This window comes from Bos indicus x Bos taurus, chromosome 14, assembly GCF_003369695.1.
Source record: "Bos indicus x Bos taurus breed Angus x Brahman F1 hybrid chromosome 14, Bos_hybrid_MaternalHap_v2.0, whole genome shotgun sequence".
Lineage (NCBI taxonomy): Eukaryota > Metazoa > Chordata > Mammalia > Artiodactyla > Bovidae > Bos > Bos indicus x Bos taurus.
The window spans coordinates 20,967,127-20,985,408 of NC_040089.1; the positions used below are offsets into that span (position 1 = coordinate 20,967,127).

Here is an 18,282-nt window from a genome sequence, read left to right on the forward strand (position 1 = left end):
TAGTCATGTTTGGATATGAGAGTTGGACTATAAAGAAAGCTGCACACCAAAGAATTGATGCTTTTGAACTGTGATGTTGGAGAAGACCCTTGAGAGTCCCTTGGACTGCAAGGAGATCACACCAGTCAGTCCTAAAGGAAATCAGTCCTGAATATACATTGGAAGGATTGATACTGAAACTCCAATACTTTGGCCACCTGATGCGAAGAACTGACTCATTGGAAAAGACCCTGATGCTTGGAAAGATTGGAGGCAGAAGGAGAAGGGGATAACAGAGGATGAGATGGTCGGATGGCATCACCGAGTCAATGGATGTGAGTTTGAGCAAACTCCGGGAGTTGGTAATGTACAGGGAAGCCTGACATGCTGCAGTCCATGGGGTTGCAAAGAGTTGGATGTGACTGAGTGACTGAACTGAATGGAACATTATAATATATATTTATATATAAATAAATATGTGAGATGATAGATGTGTTTATCAACTAGGTGGAAAGAATCGTTTCACAGTAGATGTGCATAGCAAATCACTGTAATATTTTACATTTTTCTGTGTCAATTTATACCTCAATAAAGCTGAAAAATAGGCAAGTTTCCTAAATATTTATCTGAAAATTGTATGATATATGGTTGGCAGTTCGTTTGTCGTTTTGTTTATATAAAAAACTATTTCCCTTTAATTCTACTCATTTCTAAAGTATTCTATTTGAAATATCCTTATACTTGTATTGCTCATCTATTTCTTTTTAAAATAAGGTTAAGTGACACAGTTTTTCTTTAGAGTTATTGTTTGGTGTGACAAGTGTAGGATGAATTTACTGAAAATGCATTATGCCTCCTCAACCGTGTAATTATTCCCACGAATCAGGTTAATGATGAGAAGCAGAAACTGCTTTCTGACCTTTCTGCCAAACTGAGAATAGCCCTTTCCCTTGGCACAGAAAGTAATAAGGTCAATCTTTGGCCTGGAGAACAAGTATGAAGAAATATCCCTTTCAGATCCAATAATCCCATTTTTATTAGTTACATCTTCAGCTCATTCCTCAAAGCTACAATCAGTTCAAACTTTAAAAAATTGTATTTAATGATAATTCTTGAAAAATATCAGTACATCATTCTTAATATTTCAGCTTCTAGTAAATTATAGAGGTGGAAAGAGACAGTAAACTCCAAATCGCATGGTCTGAGGAAGTTCAGTTATTTCCGTCTCTTGATTGTGTACACCACTTTATTCTCTTTTCTCTTGTCAATGCAGAGAAGTTACAAGGAAACTGTAAGTTTTATCCAATTGAATTAAAATGAAATATTCTGACTTAATTGAGCAATAATATAATAATTTGGGTGATATAATTCATAATATATAAAGTTTTACCTCATTGTAGCAGCCCCAGAATAATAGGGCAATTTAACTATATTTGTTGGAAGACTTTCTGCCTGTAAAACTCACAAAATCTGTTATTTTTAAGATGGATTTGTTATAAGACTTTTATTAATAGTACACATTGGGTGCTATTTTTAAAATGAGGTTTCATAAAATATAATACATATATAGAAAGTTCATAAAACATAGATGTACAGCTTCATTATTCAAAAGCCAAAGCCCTGTGTAATCACAGTCTAAGTCAAGAAGAGTGGCTTGTGCTCGACTCGGATTCTGTCTCCCAGTGTGTCCTCCCCACTCACACTGGGCTTGCGTCCGTCTAAAGTAACTACTGTCCTGACAACTGGGTAATGATTGTCTAGCTTTGCGATAGGTCTTTGTACCCCAATCAGGAATGCATTGCAAACTACGCCTGTAGTTTATCTGAATCAAGGTCATATATGTATATAATGTGTGTAAATATAGTTGGGTATCTGCTTTCTTTCAGTTCACATTGTGTTCTGTGACATTCACTTACATTGTTCTGTGTGACTAAAATGCACGAATTTTCCTTGCTGTATCTTCTTCCTTTATGGTATCACAGTTTGCTACAGTGTTCGTCTGCAACATATATTGGAGGGCACACGGTTTATCAGTGTTTTAAGCCACATGTACGTGGTTGGGACTGAGAATAATGCCATAAGGAACACACTTGCATGTGTGCAACGGGGCACAGGTGTCCACACCAAGGTGCGTTTATATTAGATGTGAAGGATCAAAGCCTCGCCAGCGGTATATGGGCTTCTATGTTTCTAGTCACCCTCCCCTCACCAAAATGTGACGTTTCCTGTCTTCTTAGTTGCAGCCACTCTGGGAGATTTTACACAGAAATGCATAAGTTTTAAAACTGCAATGGTTTCAGGTATTACATTTAAGTCTAATTGATTTTGAATTGATTTTTGTATACAGTGTGACATAAAGGTCCCATTTCATTCTTTTGCAGGTTGATATTAAGTTCTCCTAATACCATTTATTGAAGAGATTAGCCATTCCCCATTTCTCTCAAAGATTCAGAGACCATGTATGCATAGGCTTATTTCTGGATGTTCTATCCTGTCCCGTTGGTCTACATCTGTTTTTCTGCTGGTATCTTATTCCTTTGATGACTGTTACTTTGCAATACATTTGAAATAAGAGCATGCAGTGCCTCTAGCTTTGTTCTTGTTATTCAATATTGATACGGCTATTCAGGGTCTTCTGTGGACTTTAAGATGATTTCCTGTGGACTTTAGGATGATTTCTTCAAGAAACCACAGGGATTTTGGTTGGGATTCACTGCAATGGTGGCCACTTTGGATGTTACAGATCTCTTAAAAGATTAATTCTTCCAATCCATGGACGCAGATTCTTACTGTTTATCTGTATCTATAATTCCCTTCATTAAAATTTTGCAGTTTTCAGTGTACAAATCTTCCACCTCTTTGGTTAATGCCTAAGTATTTTATATTCTCTGTAGCTATTATGAATGAGATTGTTTTCTTAATTTCATTTAAAGACTGGAGAATGAACCCCTTCAAATAAAAGTTAAAAATAGCAAAGGGGAACAAAATTAAGGCTCAGTGTGCAAATTTATATAGTAATGATTAAATTAACAAAGAAATGAAAACAAAGAAAGGCTGTAAATCACATTTTAAAGCAGGTAAAATTTCCCCAAAGTTTTAAAATACCATTTCTGTACTTTTCTATTTCATATAGTATGTTTCACGTATTTGTCATAAAAGATCTTAGCATATGTTTTAAATAGTCTGCTCAGCATTGCATTTGTTTGAGGATTAAACCTGCTTTGAAGGAATAAAAACCAACTCTTTCTCTACAATATGATAGCAAAGTAGAGTAGACTATGTCTACTGGGTCTAGTGTTTAATAGTCTCTAATACCCACAAAATTGTCTTTATATTGCAAACAGGGTCCAGTGCAAGTCTGTTTAACATTTTTGCCCCTTCCTGTCAAACAGCTATTTTTATTACCCAGATCTTATTGCCATCCCTTGGTTCCTGCAGAGGACTGTCTCCAGAACCAAAGTCTGCAGATTCTCAAGTCCCACAGTCCGTTCTCCACGTCTGTGGGTTCCGCATTTGTGAATTCACACAACTGTGAAGTGTTGCCCTATGCTTTCAGTCCGCAGTTGGTTGAATCTTCCAGTGCAGAGCCTGCAAATACACAAAGCTAAATGTAATATATTGTCACTATAAAATAAAACATACACACTTTCTAAAGCAGAAGAATCTCAACCTAATGGCTGCTAAGGCAGCAAACAGCACAATAGATATGTACAGTCTACTTCCGAATGATTTTATATGTGATTCTGAGCTATGGAAAAGCAAAAATTAACTACATTCATCTCCCTGCACTATTTCTCAGATTAAGGACTACTTACTTGTAAATAGAAAGGTATTTTTTTGTCTCCATAGAGTTAGATAAAGTTAGACTCATGATACACCATAGGTTAAGATAGCTCTCTTCTCTGAATATATTTATCAGTTGAAAGAAAGCAGTGCACAGGTGCTGTAATTTTCAGACTTAACCCATCAATGTAATAGATACATAAAGTCATCCCAAATTTGGGTTAGCCTTATTCAATCATGAATAAAAGATAATTTTGCCATGTATGGAATTCTAGGCCTATTGTTGTCCTCATTTTATACCCTGATGTTTATGTTCCACTATATTCTGGCTTTCATTCTTTTTCTTGAGAAATCAGTTATCAACCTAATCATTGGTTCCTTGGAGGTTATTGTTTATAAACATTGATGGAGACATATTATAAAATCTGATGACTGGTTCACACTCATTTATTGAAGGTAAATGTGATTAATGTACTTTTTGCAGCAGTTAATCTGATACATTCATAAGAGAATGAAAGCGTCTTGTGGTGCTTTATACACATAAGCCCCCAGAAATGAGACTCCGTTGACAGATCATTGTATTCCACTTCCTTGCAGATTGTCTACATGGGCTGGTGTGAAATGCGGGAGCAAGACCCGCTTCAGGACCGTGTGTACTCACCCGCCTTTCTGGCCCTGAGGGGCTCCTGCCTCTACAAGTTTCTGGCACCTCCAGTAAGTGTTTCTGTTCAATATCCCTTATTTTTCCCATGTTATCACAGCATAGTGACATCAACTTTACAATGACAAAGGGCATATTAGTGATATATTTTGAAAATAAGGTACAGGAAAAAATGCAAAATAGTCCAAATGTTTCTGAGGATTTCTTGCTAAAGATATATTTTCTGGCATTAAACACTGACTTTATAGCCCTTGAGAGACCTAGGATGCATTTCTATTTTGGCATTTTTTCCAGGCTCAATATGTTTATTATTTGACAGGTCTAAGTCAAATAAACCAGTAGTGCTTTCGATAACTTGTAATATCCCATATTTAATCATCAGCCTTCAAATTAAATTTGGATGAGGCCCTGTTGCACCTAAGGTCTTGCTTTTGGAAACATGTACCTTACACAACAGTAGAGTCTCAATAAATATTTATCAACTATAAATATTAAATGCTGAACTACTTGCTTACAGGTCTAATAACTACATAGGATCTTGGAATTATCAGGTTAGACTTGTTGTAATGTTTAGTATCTATGTGCACATAAAGTTCAAATCACCCAGAAGACAGAAAATCATAAATGCTTACACCTTTTACACTGGCCCTACTCTGAACAATTTCTTAGGACTGGAGAGACAAATACATGTTTAAAGCATATTTGAAATGAGTTGCCAGTCCAGGTTCGATGCACGATACTGGATGCTTGAGGCTGGTGCACTGGGACGACCCAGAGGGATGGTATGGGGAGGGAGGAGGGAGGAGGGTTCAGGATGGGGAACACATGTATACCTGTGGCAGATTCATTTTGATATATGGCAAAACCAATACAATATTGTAAAGTTAAATAAAATAAAATTAAAAAAAAAAGCACAAACAAGTGAAACAGCTTCAACATGCTATTTAGAGCTTCACAATGTTAAGAACTTAGAAAAACTTCTTGATGTAAATATGTCTTTCTTAAATGAAAAGCCAGCGTTGACACGATGTCCAGTATTCTTTGTGTGTCAGATCAGATCAGATCAGGTCAGATCAGTCGCTCAGTCATGTCCGACTCTTTGCAACCCCATGAATCGCAGCACACCAGGCCTCCCTGTCCATCACCAACTCCCAGAGCTCACCCAGACTCATGTCCATCGAGTCAGTGATGCCATCCAGCCATCTCATCCTCTGTCGTCCCCTTCTCCTCCTGCCCCCAATCCCTCCCAGCATCAGAGTCTTTTCCAATGAGTCAACTCTTTGCATGAGGTGGCCAAAGGACTGGAGTTTCAGCTTTAGCATCATTCCTTCCAGAGAAATCCCAGGGCTGATCTCCTTCAGAATGGACTGGTTGAATCTCTTTGCAGTCCAAGGGAGTCTCAAGAGTCTTCTCCAACACCACAGTTCAAAAGCATCAATTCCTCGGCGCTCAGCCTTCTTCACAGTCCAACTCTCACAACCATACATGACCACAGGAAAAACCATAGCCTTGACTAGACGAACCTTTGTTGGCAAAGTAATGTCTCTGCTTTTGAATATGCTATCTAGGTTGGTCATAACTTTCTTTCAAAGTGGTAAACAGAGAACAGACTATTACATAGTGAAATATGGACACAGTATTTTTCATTTACAGTTACTACAAAATATTGGCTACATTTCCCATATTAAAATAATTAACTCCCCTCAAAACAACACTTATAATTTTTGTAGAGATAACGCACCTCACCCCAGTATTCTTGCCTGGAGAATCCCATGGACGGAGGAGCCTGGAAGGCTGCAGTCCATGGGGTCGCTGAGGGTCGGACACGACTGAGCGACTTCGCTTTCACTTTTCACTTTCATGCATTGAAGAAGGAAATGGCAACCCACTCCAGTGTTCTTGCCTGGAGAATTCCAGAGACGGGGTAGCCTGGTGGGCTGCCATCTATGGGGTCACGCAGAGTCGGACACAACTGAAGTGACTTAGCAGCAGCAATGCAGACACTACTTAAGATACGTCAAGACACTGAGCAATGGGAAGTTGTCCCATTATAATATGAAATGTCTTATAATATGCTTATAATATGAAATGTCTGCTGAAAGAGGAAGAGAAACAGTGTGAAACTGGGCGGGCCGAGGCAGAAACACTGCCTGAGGAAAACCTCACTACTCAGGCTGCCTTGCGTGTGTGTGAGAACTTCATGGGTGCACCACTGTGTATTAATAGAGGAAAGTAGGGGCCATCTTTCTAAAACACATGATGAGTTCATTTCTCATCTTTTCAAGGTGACTACGTGGGACTGGACCCGAGCAGAGAAAACTTTTTCAGTTTACGAGATCATGTGTAAGATCCTGAAGGTAGGACCAAAAAGCAGTGATGTTTGTAAAGGCTTTGCTTGGCCAATTGGGGTCCTGGGTTCACAGGCAGTTTATGAAAATAAACAATACCTGGATATGAAGGAAAACACAAGGCGAAGACGTGGAAAAGAAAAATACATAAGAGAAAAGATGGAGTGGAGAGAAATGCACATCGACTTAGATAAGGCTTGAGCAGATCCCAGGTCCCTCCGTGGGAGAGGGACACAAGAAGTTTGTCACGTCCTTGGAGGATGAAGTAGAAGGTCACCTGGAGACAGTCTGAATTTAAGCTTCAGTTATTACCAGAGTTGTATTTGCTGTGTAAAATGCAGAAGAGAAAGATCTGAATAAGACTTGGAATTAGAGAATGTAGAAAGTAAAAAGGTATATGCAAAGAAAGATGTGTGTGTGTATGTATATATGTGTGTGTTGTAATATATTTAAGTCTCACAGTTACATTATTTCTCTGAGTGTAGAGATGCATATTTAGCCGTCATAAATCAATTAAACTTCTGTGCTATACACAGGATTGTTGCAATAGGAAGTCACTGAGAATTCGGTAAAATTCCAGATAGCTTTTGTATCCATTTTGCTAGTTGTTTCTTTAGAATGATGTCAACTTTAAGGCAATGGCACCCCACTCCAGTACTCTTGCCTGGAAAATCCCATGGATGGAGGAGCCTGGTGGGCTGCAGTCCATGGGGTCGCTAAGAGTCGGACACGACTGAGCGACTTCACTTTCACTTTTCACTTTCATGCATTGGAGAAGGAAATGGCAACCCACTCCAGTGTTCTTGCCTGGAGAATCCCATGGATGGAGAAGCCTGGTGGCCTGCAGTCCATGGGGTTGCACAGAGTCGGACACGACTGAAGCGACTTAGCAGCAGCCACAGTATTTCTTAAAGAAACTCAGCCACACACTCTGAGCACTGTCTGCTTTGTGTTACTTCTCCTTTGCATACTTTAAAGAGTGTGTGTGTGTGCTGTTGTGTTGGACTTTTTGCGACCCCATGGACTGTAGCCCACCAGGCTCCTCTGTCCATGGGATTCTCCAGGCAAGAATACTGGAGTGGGTTGCTATTTCCTTCTCCAGGGGATCTTCCAGATCCAGGGACTGAACCCCCATTTCCTTCATTGGCAGGTGGATTCTTTACCACTGAGCCAGCCAGGAAGCCCTGTTGTTGAGGGGGGCAGAGTTTTTCAGCTGGGACCTTAACAGGTTATTTTCATCTGTCTATATCTTATAAACTATTTTTATTTTTACTACTTCTGCAAAAGATTCTATTTTCTAAAAAAGAATATTAGGAGACTGAAGAACAATCTTCACATAACAAGTATTAAAAGCTGAGAGTAGGAATTTTATTCTTTGGAACTATTTAAAGGGGGGACTTTGGATTATTTCCTAAAGGCAGGGCCAAATAACTAGCCATGATTCTGGCTGTTTATGACCCTACAATGCCCACATTTATAGGAAGAAGTGGTACACCTCTCCCTGCTGGATGGATTTTTGTCCTAAAAATCATATATTCTTTGGATTGCAAAGCATGGATTTGATGATTCTTTTTAGTATGGTGTAATTATCCTCTGAAGTAGAATATTAGAATAGAAATCTGAAGATGAATCTTATAGCTATTAATTAAAACCATTAATCTGAATAGGCAGTATTGAAAGTCAACCCTGAATAATATTATAAGAAATTAGCATTATTGTTTTCATGTGTCTCTTGTTTGTTTGCTTTTATAGTGCTAGTTATGCTAATTTATTGTAGCAAAGCTTCTGTTTGCTTCATAACAATGTCTTAGGGGGGAAATGCTGATATCAGTCGAAGTAATAATGAAAACTGATTCAAGTATACTAAATAAGAAATCAAGAATGTAAATCAAAGATAAAAATCTTCTTTTGATAATCGTATTTTGTTTATATGCTGTATACTTTTTAAAAAGTTTAAGTATAAAACATTTCTCCCTTTGAAAGTATGCAGCATTGTCTATGAGGGCTACTTGTCTTTACTGGAACTCTCCTTTTTTTAAATAGGAATTTCCTCCAGGTTTCCTGTCAACAGCTGAATCTAAGAGATGTTAAGCTAATGAAGGAGTGTAAGCCAGGCCGAGTGGCTAGATTTAAACAGGGGGATCCTTATCCAGGCTGTGACAGAGGGCAGTTTGGAAGGCAGAGGGTCAGCCGGGGTCATGATATCCCCCTTCCCCACACCCCTTCGGATAATGAATATATGAATAATAATTTAAAGGCTAGATAATTTTGAAAATAATTATCCTAGTAGGTATTCAGTGACATTTTATTAGAAAAGTAATTTCAATATCTTGGCATCTCCTGTAGCTATAAAAATGGAAATACTTGCATTTGTGTATATTACTTTCACCTACTCTTGACGAATTTCTGCATAGCACAAAAGAATTGAAGTTTTGTAATTATTGAGTTAGTATCATTTAAAATGCATGCTATTTTCCCACATTGGTCATATTGGTTGAAAAGGACACACAAAAATTTTTTTTTCATTTTGTGATGTACAAAAGCAGATTTATAACATTCTGAGTCATTTCCTCAACTTTCTCTTCTACAATTTTTCGTCAGTTCTTAGCTGTATTCTTTTCACCTTTTAACATCCCTGAAGTTGCTGCACATATAGATGTGTGAGCATGTTAGTTGAAAACTTCTCCTAAGACCAAGAAATTGCCATGTCAAAGTCCTTTTGACTTAATGAATCACAGTTACGTAAGGGAAATGTGTAGTTTTTAAAAAGCAGTAAAATTTCTGAAACATGTTAGACTCAGTTTTTTCATGTCTCAGCTGGTAGAATATTCCCATGATAGTTTAAGGATTATAGAAATCAACTCAGTAAAAGATACCATGCTTATAATCTCCTTAAAACTTACAAATTACATTAAGTATTGCTTAATCTCATCATCTTCACAGCTCTGGAAGGACAAAGGAACATTGTGTGTTATCCACCTGTCCAGTGAGAAATGGAATCTCATGCAGTCAGGGCTTTGATAACTACTCTTGCTAGGAAGAGTTGAAGCCAGAAATTCTTCAGTGTCAGTTCAGAAAGGAAGTGTGTCAGTTATGGACTTTGAGGACTGGAAATTGTCCTCTGTGACCATTGTAATGAAGAATTAGTGACGTCAGAGGGTGGAATCCTTGTTCCTGCAGCGTCTCCACCACACAGTGGTCAACACTGAGCCGAGGGTGGCTGGGTCAGTAGCTCAGGTGTGTGCCAGTCTGCATAACTCCAAGTTTCCATCAGGACAGTGACCTGCTGGACCGGCGGAGGCACTGCTTCACCGTGCAGTCCGAGTCTGGGGAGGACCTGTACTTCTCAGTGGAGCTCGACTCTGACCTTGCGCAGTGGGAACGAGCTTTCCAAACGGCAACCTTCCTCGAGGTGGAGCGGATACAGGTGAGGGTCTGTGAAAGCTGAGGCCCTGTGACCCCCAGGATGCATGACCCCTCCCTAGAGTTCTGTTATAAATTCAGGCGAACATGAAAATCCAGTTCTGTGAGGCTCAAATGTTCAGTCATTGGCCATTGTTTAAATGAAGTGCAACACGACTCTGAAAGCATTTTAATTTTTCTATAATTTGATCTTTCTAGCCTATTTCCTACTGCTCATCAAAAACACATTTCTAAATTTAATTAGAATCTTGCTGTTGTTGTTCAGTCAGTCAGTTGTGTCCAACTCTTTGCAACCCCATGGATCGCAGCACGCCAGGCTTCCCTGTCCATCACCATCTCCTGGAGCTTGCTCAAACTCACGTCCGCTGAGTTGGTGATGCCATCCATCCATCTCATCCTCTGTCGTCCACTTCTCCTGCCTTCAATCTTTTCCAGCATCAGGATCTTTTCTAATGAGTTGGCTTTTCACATTAGGTGCCCAAAGTATTGGAGCTTCAGGTTCAGCGTCAGTCCTTCCAATGAACACTCAGGACTGATCTCCTTTAGGATGGACTGGATCTCCTTGCAGTCCAAGGGACTCTGAAGCGTCTTCTCCAACACCACAGTTCAAAAGCATCAATTCTTTGGCGCTCAGCCTTCTTTATAGCCAAACTCTGACATCCATACCTGACATCTAAAACAGAAATGTTCTTACTTTAATTAATTGCTTACAAAACCATTTCCTGGTCTCCAATCACAACCACTTAATTTCCAGCCGGAATGACTATTCACTCACAAGTCTCTTTTCTTGCTGGGAAGCCTTGTTTTCATCACTACCCTACAAGACCACACAGGTGAATTTGAAGCTTCCTCAGAGGTCACGCCATGGAGGACGATTTTCCTGACTCCCAGTCTGCCCTGCCATGTGCCCACCACTGTTCCTCCTCATCGGTCCTATTCAAGCTTGCCCCCCTCCCCCTCAGAATGCAGCATCTCTTTTGTCTTTTTTCCTTAGGTCTGTCCACACTCTGCATGAGTTGGAGTGATCTGTACATGTTTTCCTCATACTGAGTTATAGGTTTCTGGGAGTATTTTATTTCTCCACTGACTGAAGTCAGTGCATTTTGTACTCACAGGTAATCAGCAGGTGTTTATTAAACTTTATTTCTTATATGTGAAATGTCTGATGGCAACAACACATCATTATTATCCGGGGATGGTTGCCTGTGACAATGGACCTGGATGCGTACTTTTCCAATTACACTGAACTGATTTGTGACATGCAGTAATTTTTTTCTGACTACAAATTTTTATATTCAATCCATCAAATCACAACAATGTGACATGACAAATCAGGGGAAGAGACAAGGAGAAGACTCATTTATCATTTTTTCATTGCTCAATTAATATTTTCTAATATTTTGCTGATATGCATGTATTTAAAAATGTTAAAGTAACTAAGACGTGTTGTTTCAATAATTTAGTTGTATAGAACCTCAATTTAGTAAATAGATTTTTCATATCAAAAGTGGAAAGATGAGAAATATCTTAAATATTATTTTATTAATATTTTAAGTATCAACCCCTAAGACATTAAAGCATTAAATGACATTAAAGACATTAAAGCATTGTATGAAGCTGTATAGGAGTTGACATTTTTGTTACTCATTTTGATAGTTTTAGGTTTTCCTTATTATCATTTCCCTGGAATATTGCACTTCACTTGGAAACAAATACACAGCAATTTCTACTTGCTGGTTTCAATTTAAGATTTTCAAGTCTCCTAATGTTTAGAAATGAGATAGAGATAAAATTGTTTCATTCTATTTTACTATTTTTTTTAACTCTGGACCTCATATTCTATAAGCTGATGTCCTGAGCAATGCCTTTTTTTGACTGGCACCTTACATATTCACAATAGGAATTTAAGATGCATATATACATGAAAGTAAAGTATTTAATATCTTTTTAGCTTTTCGTTGTTTTGCACATTTTATAACTTCCCCTTGTGTGCTCCACCAGAAATAACCAATGACTGATTACTGTGGATCTGTTATTTTCAAAATTCAAGCGTGTAAAAATATTTACATGAAGAATTTTATGTGTTTACTCATAAGTTTAGTTTACTCATATTTCCTAGTATTTCCACTTCAACTAAAGTTGATAATTAAATGAAATAAAGAGGAGACACATGCCCCATTGTGAAACAGGTATTTTGTTGTTGTTGTTCAGTTGCTCAGTCGTGTCTGACTGTGATCCCACGGACTGCAGCACACCAGGCTACCCTGGCCTTCACATCTCCTGTAGTTTATTCAAACTCATGTCCAGTGAGTTGATGAATTATTAAGAATTAATAAATTATTTTTATTTTGAAATCAGTTTTCATTAAGAGGACTGCATTTTAACATTTTCTACCTTCTAATCTATTCCTTTATCTATTTAAATATTTTCTGATCACTAATTACTTAGTACTTAATGCAAATATCTATATATTTATTTAATAGATAATTAACTGTTGGAGATATTTCTAAACATCCTAATTGTCATTTAAATTAACATCTTAAAATTTAATCATACTTCCCAGGATGACAGTATAAAATGTAATGAACACCAAAAATTAACATTTTTATATTAATCAAAATATGACTTACAACTTACATTTCCCTAGTATTCAAATTACCACAATTAAGCCTAATTAATTTACTATTATTTTTAGTACTTTTATTTGTCCAATTTTTGAAACATTTCCCCAGAGTAAGTGAATAATACTGGTAAGGGATGGATAATTATTGTTTACTTTACACTAATTCAATCTGAATTAATACAGCCTTTTTAAAATAAGGCTTTCAGTAAAGTGTATAACATTCGAAAATTGATTTCTCTTGGAGTTATTTATTTCAGACTTTCATTGTGTTTTTTATCCACTATAGACATTTAGCTGTCATCCAAAAGGGCATATGAAAAATAATTTTATTTTTGATGTATCTTCAAATGTTATGTAATAATATATAAAATTGTGCAAATTAATATATAATCATTATATGTTATATCATAATTATATTACATATAATGATCATACATAATATATAACAATTATATAGTCCCTGGAGAAGGGGATGGCAACCCACTGTTGTATTCTTGCCTGGAAAATTCCATGGACAGAAGATCCTACAGTCCATGGGGTCGCAAAGAGTCCAAAACGACTGAGCAACTCACACTTTCACTTTTTTCACTTTCATATAATATATAATTTGTATGATTATATATTTATAATATATAAATATATATTTATATATAATTAAGTGCAAATTTAACTTTTTTAAGAAGGATAATTTTTTGCTCTTTTCTAGCTATAATTCAATTTTATTATGAAATAAACATAGAAATTAAACAATAAATCAAATATTTCCATATTCAAACATACAAGTATACTCATTATATATGTTTACTAAGACTATAAATCATAGAATAAAACTTTGAGGGGTTTCAACTTATATCATCTGTTTTAATATAATTATTATTGAAATAATGTAATTTAATTCACTATTATGTTCTTTATTAGATAACTGTTCATGCTCTATACTGAAGGTGTTTTCACTTGGCATGTATTTTTTAAATAATGTCATTTGAAAACAGAAAACAATCATGTATAATTTAGAGGAAATCAGGCAACCTTGGATGTGCCTTAAATTTGATAGTAGTTTTAATAAAGTGACAATGATTGGATGCAAGGAGGGAAGGTGCTCGTGTACTAAATGAAATTACACTCCAAAATCAACTTGCTGCGTGCTGAGTCATTTCTGACTCTTTCTAACCCCATGGACTGTAGCCCACCAGGCTCCTCTGTCCATGGGATTCTTCAGGGAAGAATACTGGAGTGTGTTGCCATTTCCTCCTCCAGGGGATCTTCCCCATCCAGAAATTCAACCTCCAGCCCGGGTCTTCTGCAAGAAGCAGCATTGCAAGTGGTCTTTACCACTGAGCCACCCAGGAAGCCCCCAGATCAACTCACAAGGCCCATTAAGTTTGCTTTTTAATCTCCTTTTTTGAAAAACTGAACTTCAAATGAATAATTTGACATGGTCATAACTTTCCTATGTAAACTGGGCTTAAGCACATGAATGTACCTGTCTGGTGGAGGCAACTTGATTCATTTGGCCATTGTTATAGTTGGACAGAGGAGTCTGGCATGCTGCAGTCTATGGGGTCACGAAAGAGTTGGACACAACTTAGCAACTCAACAAAACAATGGTCAGAATGAGGCTCACTTAATGTATGGATACTTTCATACCCAGTATTACAAACACAAATAAGATATAAGAGTTGGTAGAGGTCTCTCTCTTTCTTCCTCCCTCTCTCTTTCCCCTTTGTTTGTTAATTACAAGTATTTTTCATGATTTGAATATCCCACTCCAGTTTGCAATTAAGTGCAAGTAAAACCGGCCTATAACATAAACATGCATCATTTCATATAATCCCCAAATTTGATTTCTTATCTGTTATTCTTTGTATCTCAGCATCTATATTTTAGTAGTCTTCCCAAAATATTTATATAATTAAAATTATAATTTAGTCTGATCTCAGTGTGAACAATTGTTAATTATTGATTTAGAAGAATCAATAAGTTTACACAAATAATAGGCAAAGGTAAATGTCTTTTGGACGTAACTTGTACCAATCGATATACAGAGACTCTTAAGGTCATGGTGTTCTTGACCTGATTAGTAAATATGTCTGTTTGCCTGAGAGCTCTCTCTAATAATATTGATAAAATGACAATAATTTTAAAATAACTCACTTTTAGTTTAATAAAAATGCAGTGATATTTAGCTACAGAATATAACGATTTAATATCATCTTGCCTACACCCAAAAATATGTGTATAGTTTTATTGCCAAAAGAGTGAAGGGCATCAAAGTGGCACAAGGTCAAGACAAGGTCACCTAGGGTAGGATGGGAAACAATCCCGCATCCCCCAGGCAGATCCACAACCATTCAGCTCGTGCTCTGTTTACACCAGAATGTCAGTCAGACCGGCTTTATTCTACAGCTATTGCTGAAGTGAAGTCTGCTGTTGTGTTATTAATCATATAAGGAACTTGTCACAGGCAGTTTGACACAGTCTGATAAATGTGGGCTCTTCACCCTGCTGTTGGGTCAGTCCCATGAAAGTAACAGTTCTCTGTTCTGTCCAGTGCAAGACATATGCGTGTGTGCTGGAGGGTCACCTGATGGGGCTCACGATTGACTTCAGCACCGGCTTCATCTGCTTCGACGCTGCGACCAAGGTAGGGTACCCCGTCAGCTCGAGCATGAGGCAGGCGTCCTGTGCTGAGAACAACGGAAACTGCTTCCAACTACTGTCAGCAGGCTGCCTGGTGATCAGGTGTCAAACTTTATTAATAGGAAATAAATTATGCCTCAATCTGCTTAGAGAAAAATAGAAGTTTGAATTTTAATAAAACGAATGTTTTGCCACAAAACATTACTACTATATAAAGTGTTTATACTGGAGTGGGTAGCCATTCCCTTCTCCAGGGGATCTTCCCAACACAGGGACTGAACCTGAGTCTCCTGCATTGCAGGCAGATTCTTTACTGTCTGAGCCATCAGGGAAGCCCCGTATATACATATATATCCATGTATTTTATATAAATGGGCTTCCCTGGGAGGCTCAGATGGTAAAGAATCCTCCTGCAATATGGGAGACCTGAGTTCAGTCCCTGGGTTGGGAAGATCCCCTGGAGAAGGGCACGGAAACCCACTCCAGTATCCTTGCCTGGAGAATCCTCCTGAACAGAGGCACCTGGTAGGCTACAGACCATAGGGTCACAAAAAGTCAGGCACGACTGAGCGACTAAGCACAACACATATGTATATTCTCTTTTACTAAAGGTATGACCTCACAGTGAAGGGAAATTTTCTTCTTTCAGAACAATTTTTTTAACCAAAGTATTCTTTTACTATTTTTCCGTGTCCACATTTCCAATATCAAAAATGGGGAAACTTTTTTTTTTAGTTTTATAGGTAGTGTGGGCTTCCCTGGTGGCTCAGGTGGTAAAGAATCCACCTGCAATGCAGGAGACCTGGGTTTGATCGCTGGGTTGGGAAGATCCCTTGGAGGAGGGCATGGCAACCCACTCCAGTATTCTTGCCTGGAGAAATCACATAGACAGAGGAGCCTGGTGACTACAGTCTATGGGAACGCAAGGAGTCGGACGACTGAGTGACTAAGCACACAACACAGGTAGTATGTTAGAGTTATAGGATGGAGGCTCACTGGTTCTCAGCAAAGGGAGTTCAAGGCAGCCTGGAAGCATGTAACTAAATCAGTTCAATTCAGCACAGAAAGACCACTCATCCCAAGGTAACTTGTTATACATTGCTAATTTAATGAACACCTTTACATTTGAGTCAATTTCTAGGAATAAAGATTTCTTTGAATTGCAGGATTTTTAAATCATACTTAGGGGGAAAAAAAGGAAAATGATTGACTTGTAGTAATAAAGTTCATAGCTAAGCTTAGAAATCAAATTAGTCAAATTGAAGAATAGCACTGCCTCAAAAATAAAATGTCTTAGGGCTCATGTGTTAATTTAGCGGTTATTTAATAAAGTGCTTAGTCTCTGTCACTGGAGCAGCCTTCAGACAACCTGGAGGAGAAGAAAGCAGTGGTGGCTTATTACGTTGTCAGGTATATTGACTTAGATGTAGCCATCTCAGTAAACTCATTTCATGTTCTCCCCAGAGCTGTTGCTCTCCATTAAGCTGGCAAAGGTGTATGCATATGCTACAAAGAAGTCACGGGCAAAGGGCTGATTTCTGCAGAGAATTGCTAATATGAGTCGTAAATGTGGCTGAATTTCATCACGTTGCCAGAAAAAAAGCAACAACCAACAATAAACAACATAAAAACAAACTCCCAAGGATCCAAGAAATTAATACCAGCAAAACCAAATTTTCTGCCAGTCTTTATTATGCAGATGGCATGTGAAGTTACTCAATATAAGATTAGTAAGTTACGAATAACAGCACACCACATTCAGCAAGCAGGTGGAAACATGAGCAAGAACCCCTTTTTCCATGTGTATCTTGATTATTCTAAAATTTACATAGATATGATTATAGTAAGTACTCTGTGTAATCAGTGCCCCTCGTCATGATGTGGGGATTTGCAGAACTCAGAGAAGCTATGAGCCATGACATGCAAGGCCACACAAGATCATAGTGAAGAGTTTCATGACTTTAAGCTACTGCAAAGCAACCCACAGGGTCTACATTTTAGAAAGACTTTTTCTGTTTGTTTGTTAGTTTTTTCCCCTTTTCTTTTAAGAGAGTCCAAGTAAACTGTCAAAGTCATCATCTGTTTAAACCTCTGTAAAGGTTCCATTTATTTGATGGAAATACTGATACATTTGATGAAATACTGATACAGACATTATAGGAAAATAAATTAAAACGTTTGATCAGGAAGTTTCATCCAGTCTTGGGCCTGGCCCAATGCTGGTGAGTTTCTGTTCTGTTGACTCCAGCTCAGATACGCACCTGGCTTCCTCAGGATGCATCCTGAGCCCCTGAGCACCACGGGTCCACCCTACTGCTTGCTGTCCATCTCGTTCTGACTCCCCTGCATTCCTCTCTCCATTATCAAAAGGAACCTAAATTGTGTCCTGTGCCCGGGCCTCTTCCTCAACAACTCCCCCTAAATAAATCTGGAGGGTGCACCTGACCAGTGCAGGCAGTCATTCTCATTTGGATTCCTGCAGCATCGGCCAGGCCTGCCTTCTCCTTGTGTTTATTAAATGGCAACCCACTCCAGTATTCTTGCCTGGAGAATCCCATGGATGGAGGAGCCTGGTGGGCTACAGTCTATGGGGTCGCAAAGAGTCGGACACGACTGAGCGACTTTACCTTACCTTACCTTACCTTTTTATGCATGGACTCTGTGCCTTGACAGTTGAGAGAGACAAGGTACGCAGAAAAGGATACCTTCCCTCCTCTCAAGACACCCGCAGTCTCATGAATGGGACAGGTCTGGAGCTGGGGGCCTTCGGTGGTCTGGGAGAGTCCCCTGCCTCTTTGTCCCCGCTACCACCATTGCCAGATGAA

General features: G+C 38.3%; 1 protein-coding gene across 1 annotated transcript in view; it reads left to right on the forward strand.

Moving 5' to 3' along the window:
• SNTG1 (syntrophin gamma 1) overlaps positions 1–18,282 on the forward strand; it is a 422,503-nt gene that overhangs the window by 377,481 nt on the left and 26,740 nt on the right. The window contains exons 15-18 of the mRNA XM_027560956.1: positions 4,360–4,476; positions 6,709–6,780; positions 10,046–10,198; positions 15,369–15,461. Coding sequence (XP_027416757.1) covers positions 4,360–4,476; positions 6,709–6,780; positions 10,046–10,198; positions 15,369–15,461 — 435 coding nt within the window. The remainder of the gene's footprint in view (positions 1–4,359; positions 4,477–6,708; positions 6,781–10,045; positions 10,199–15,368; positions 15,462–18,282) is intronic.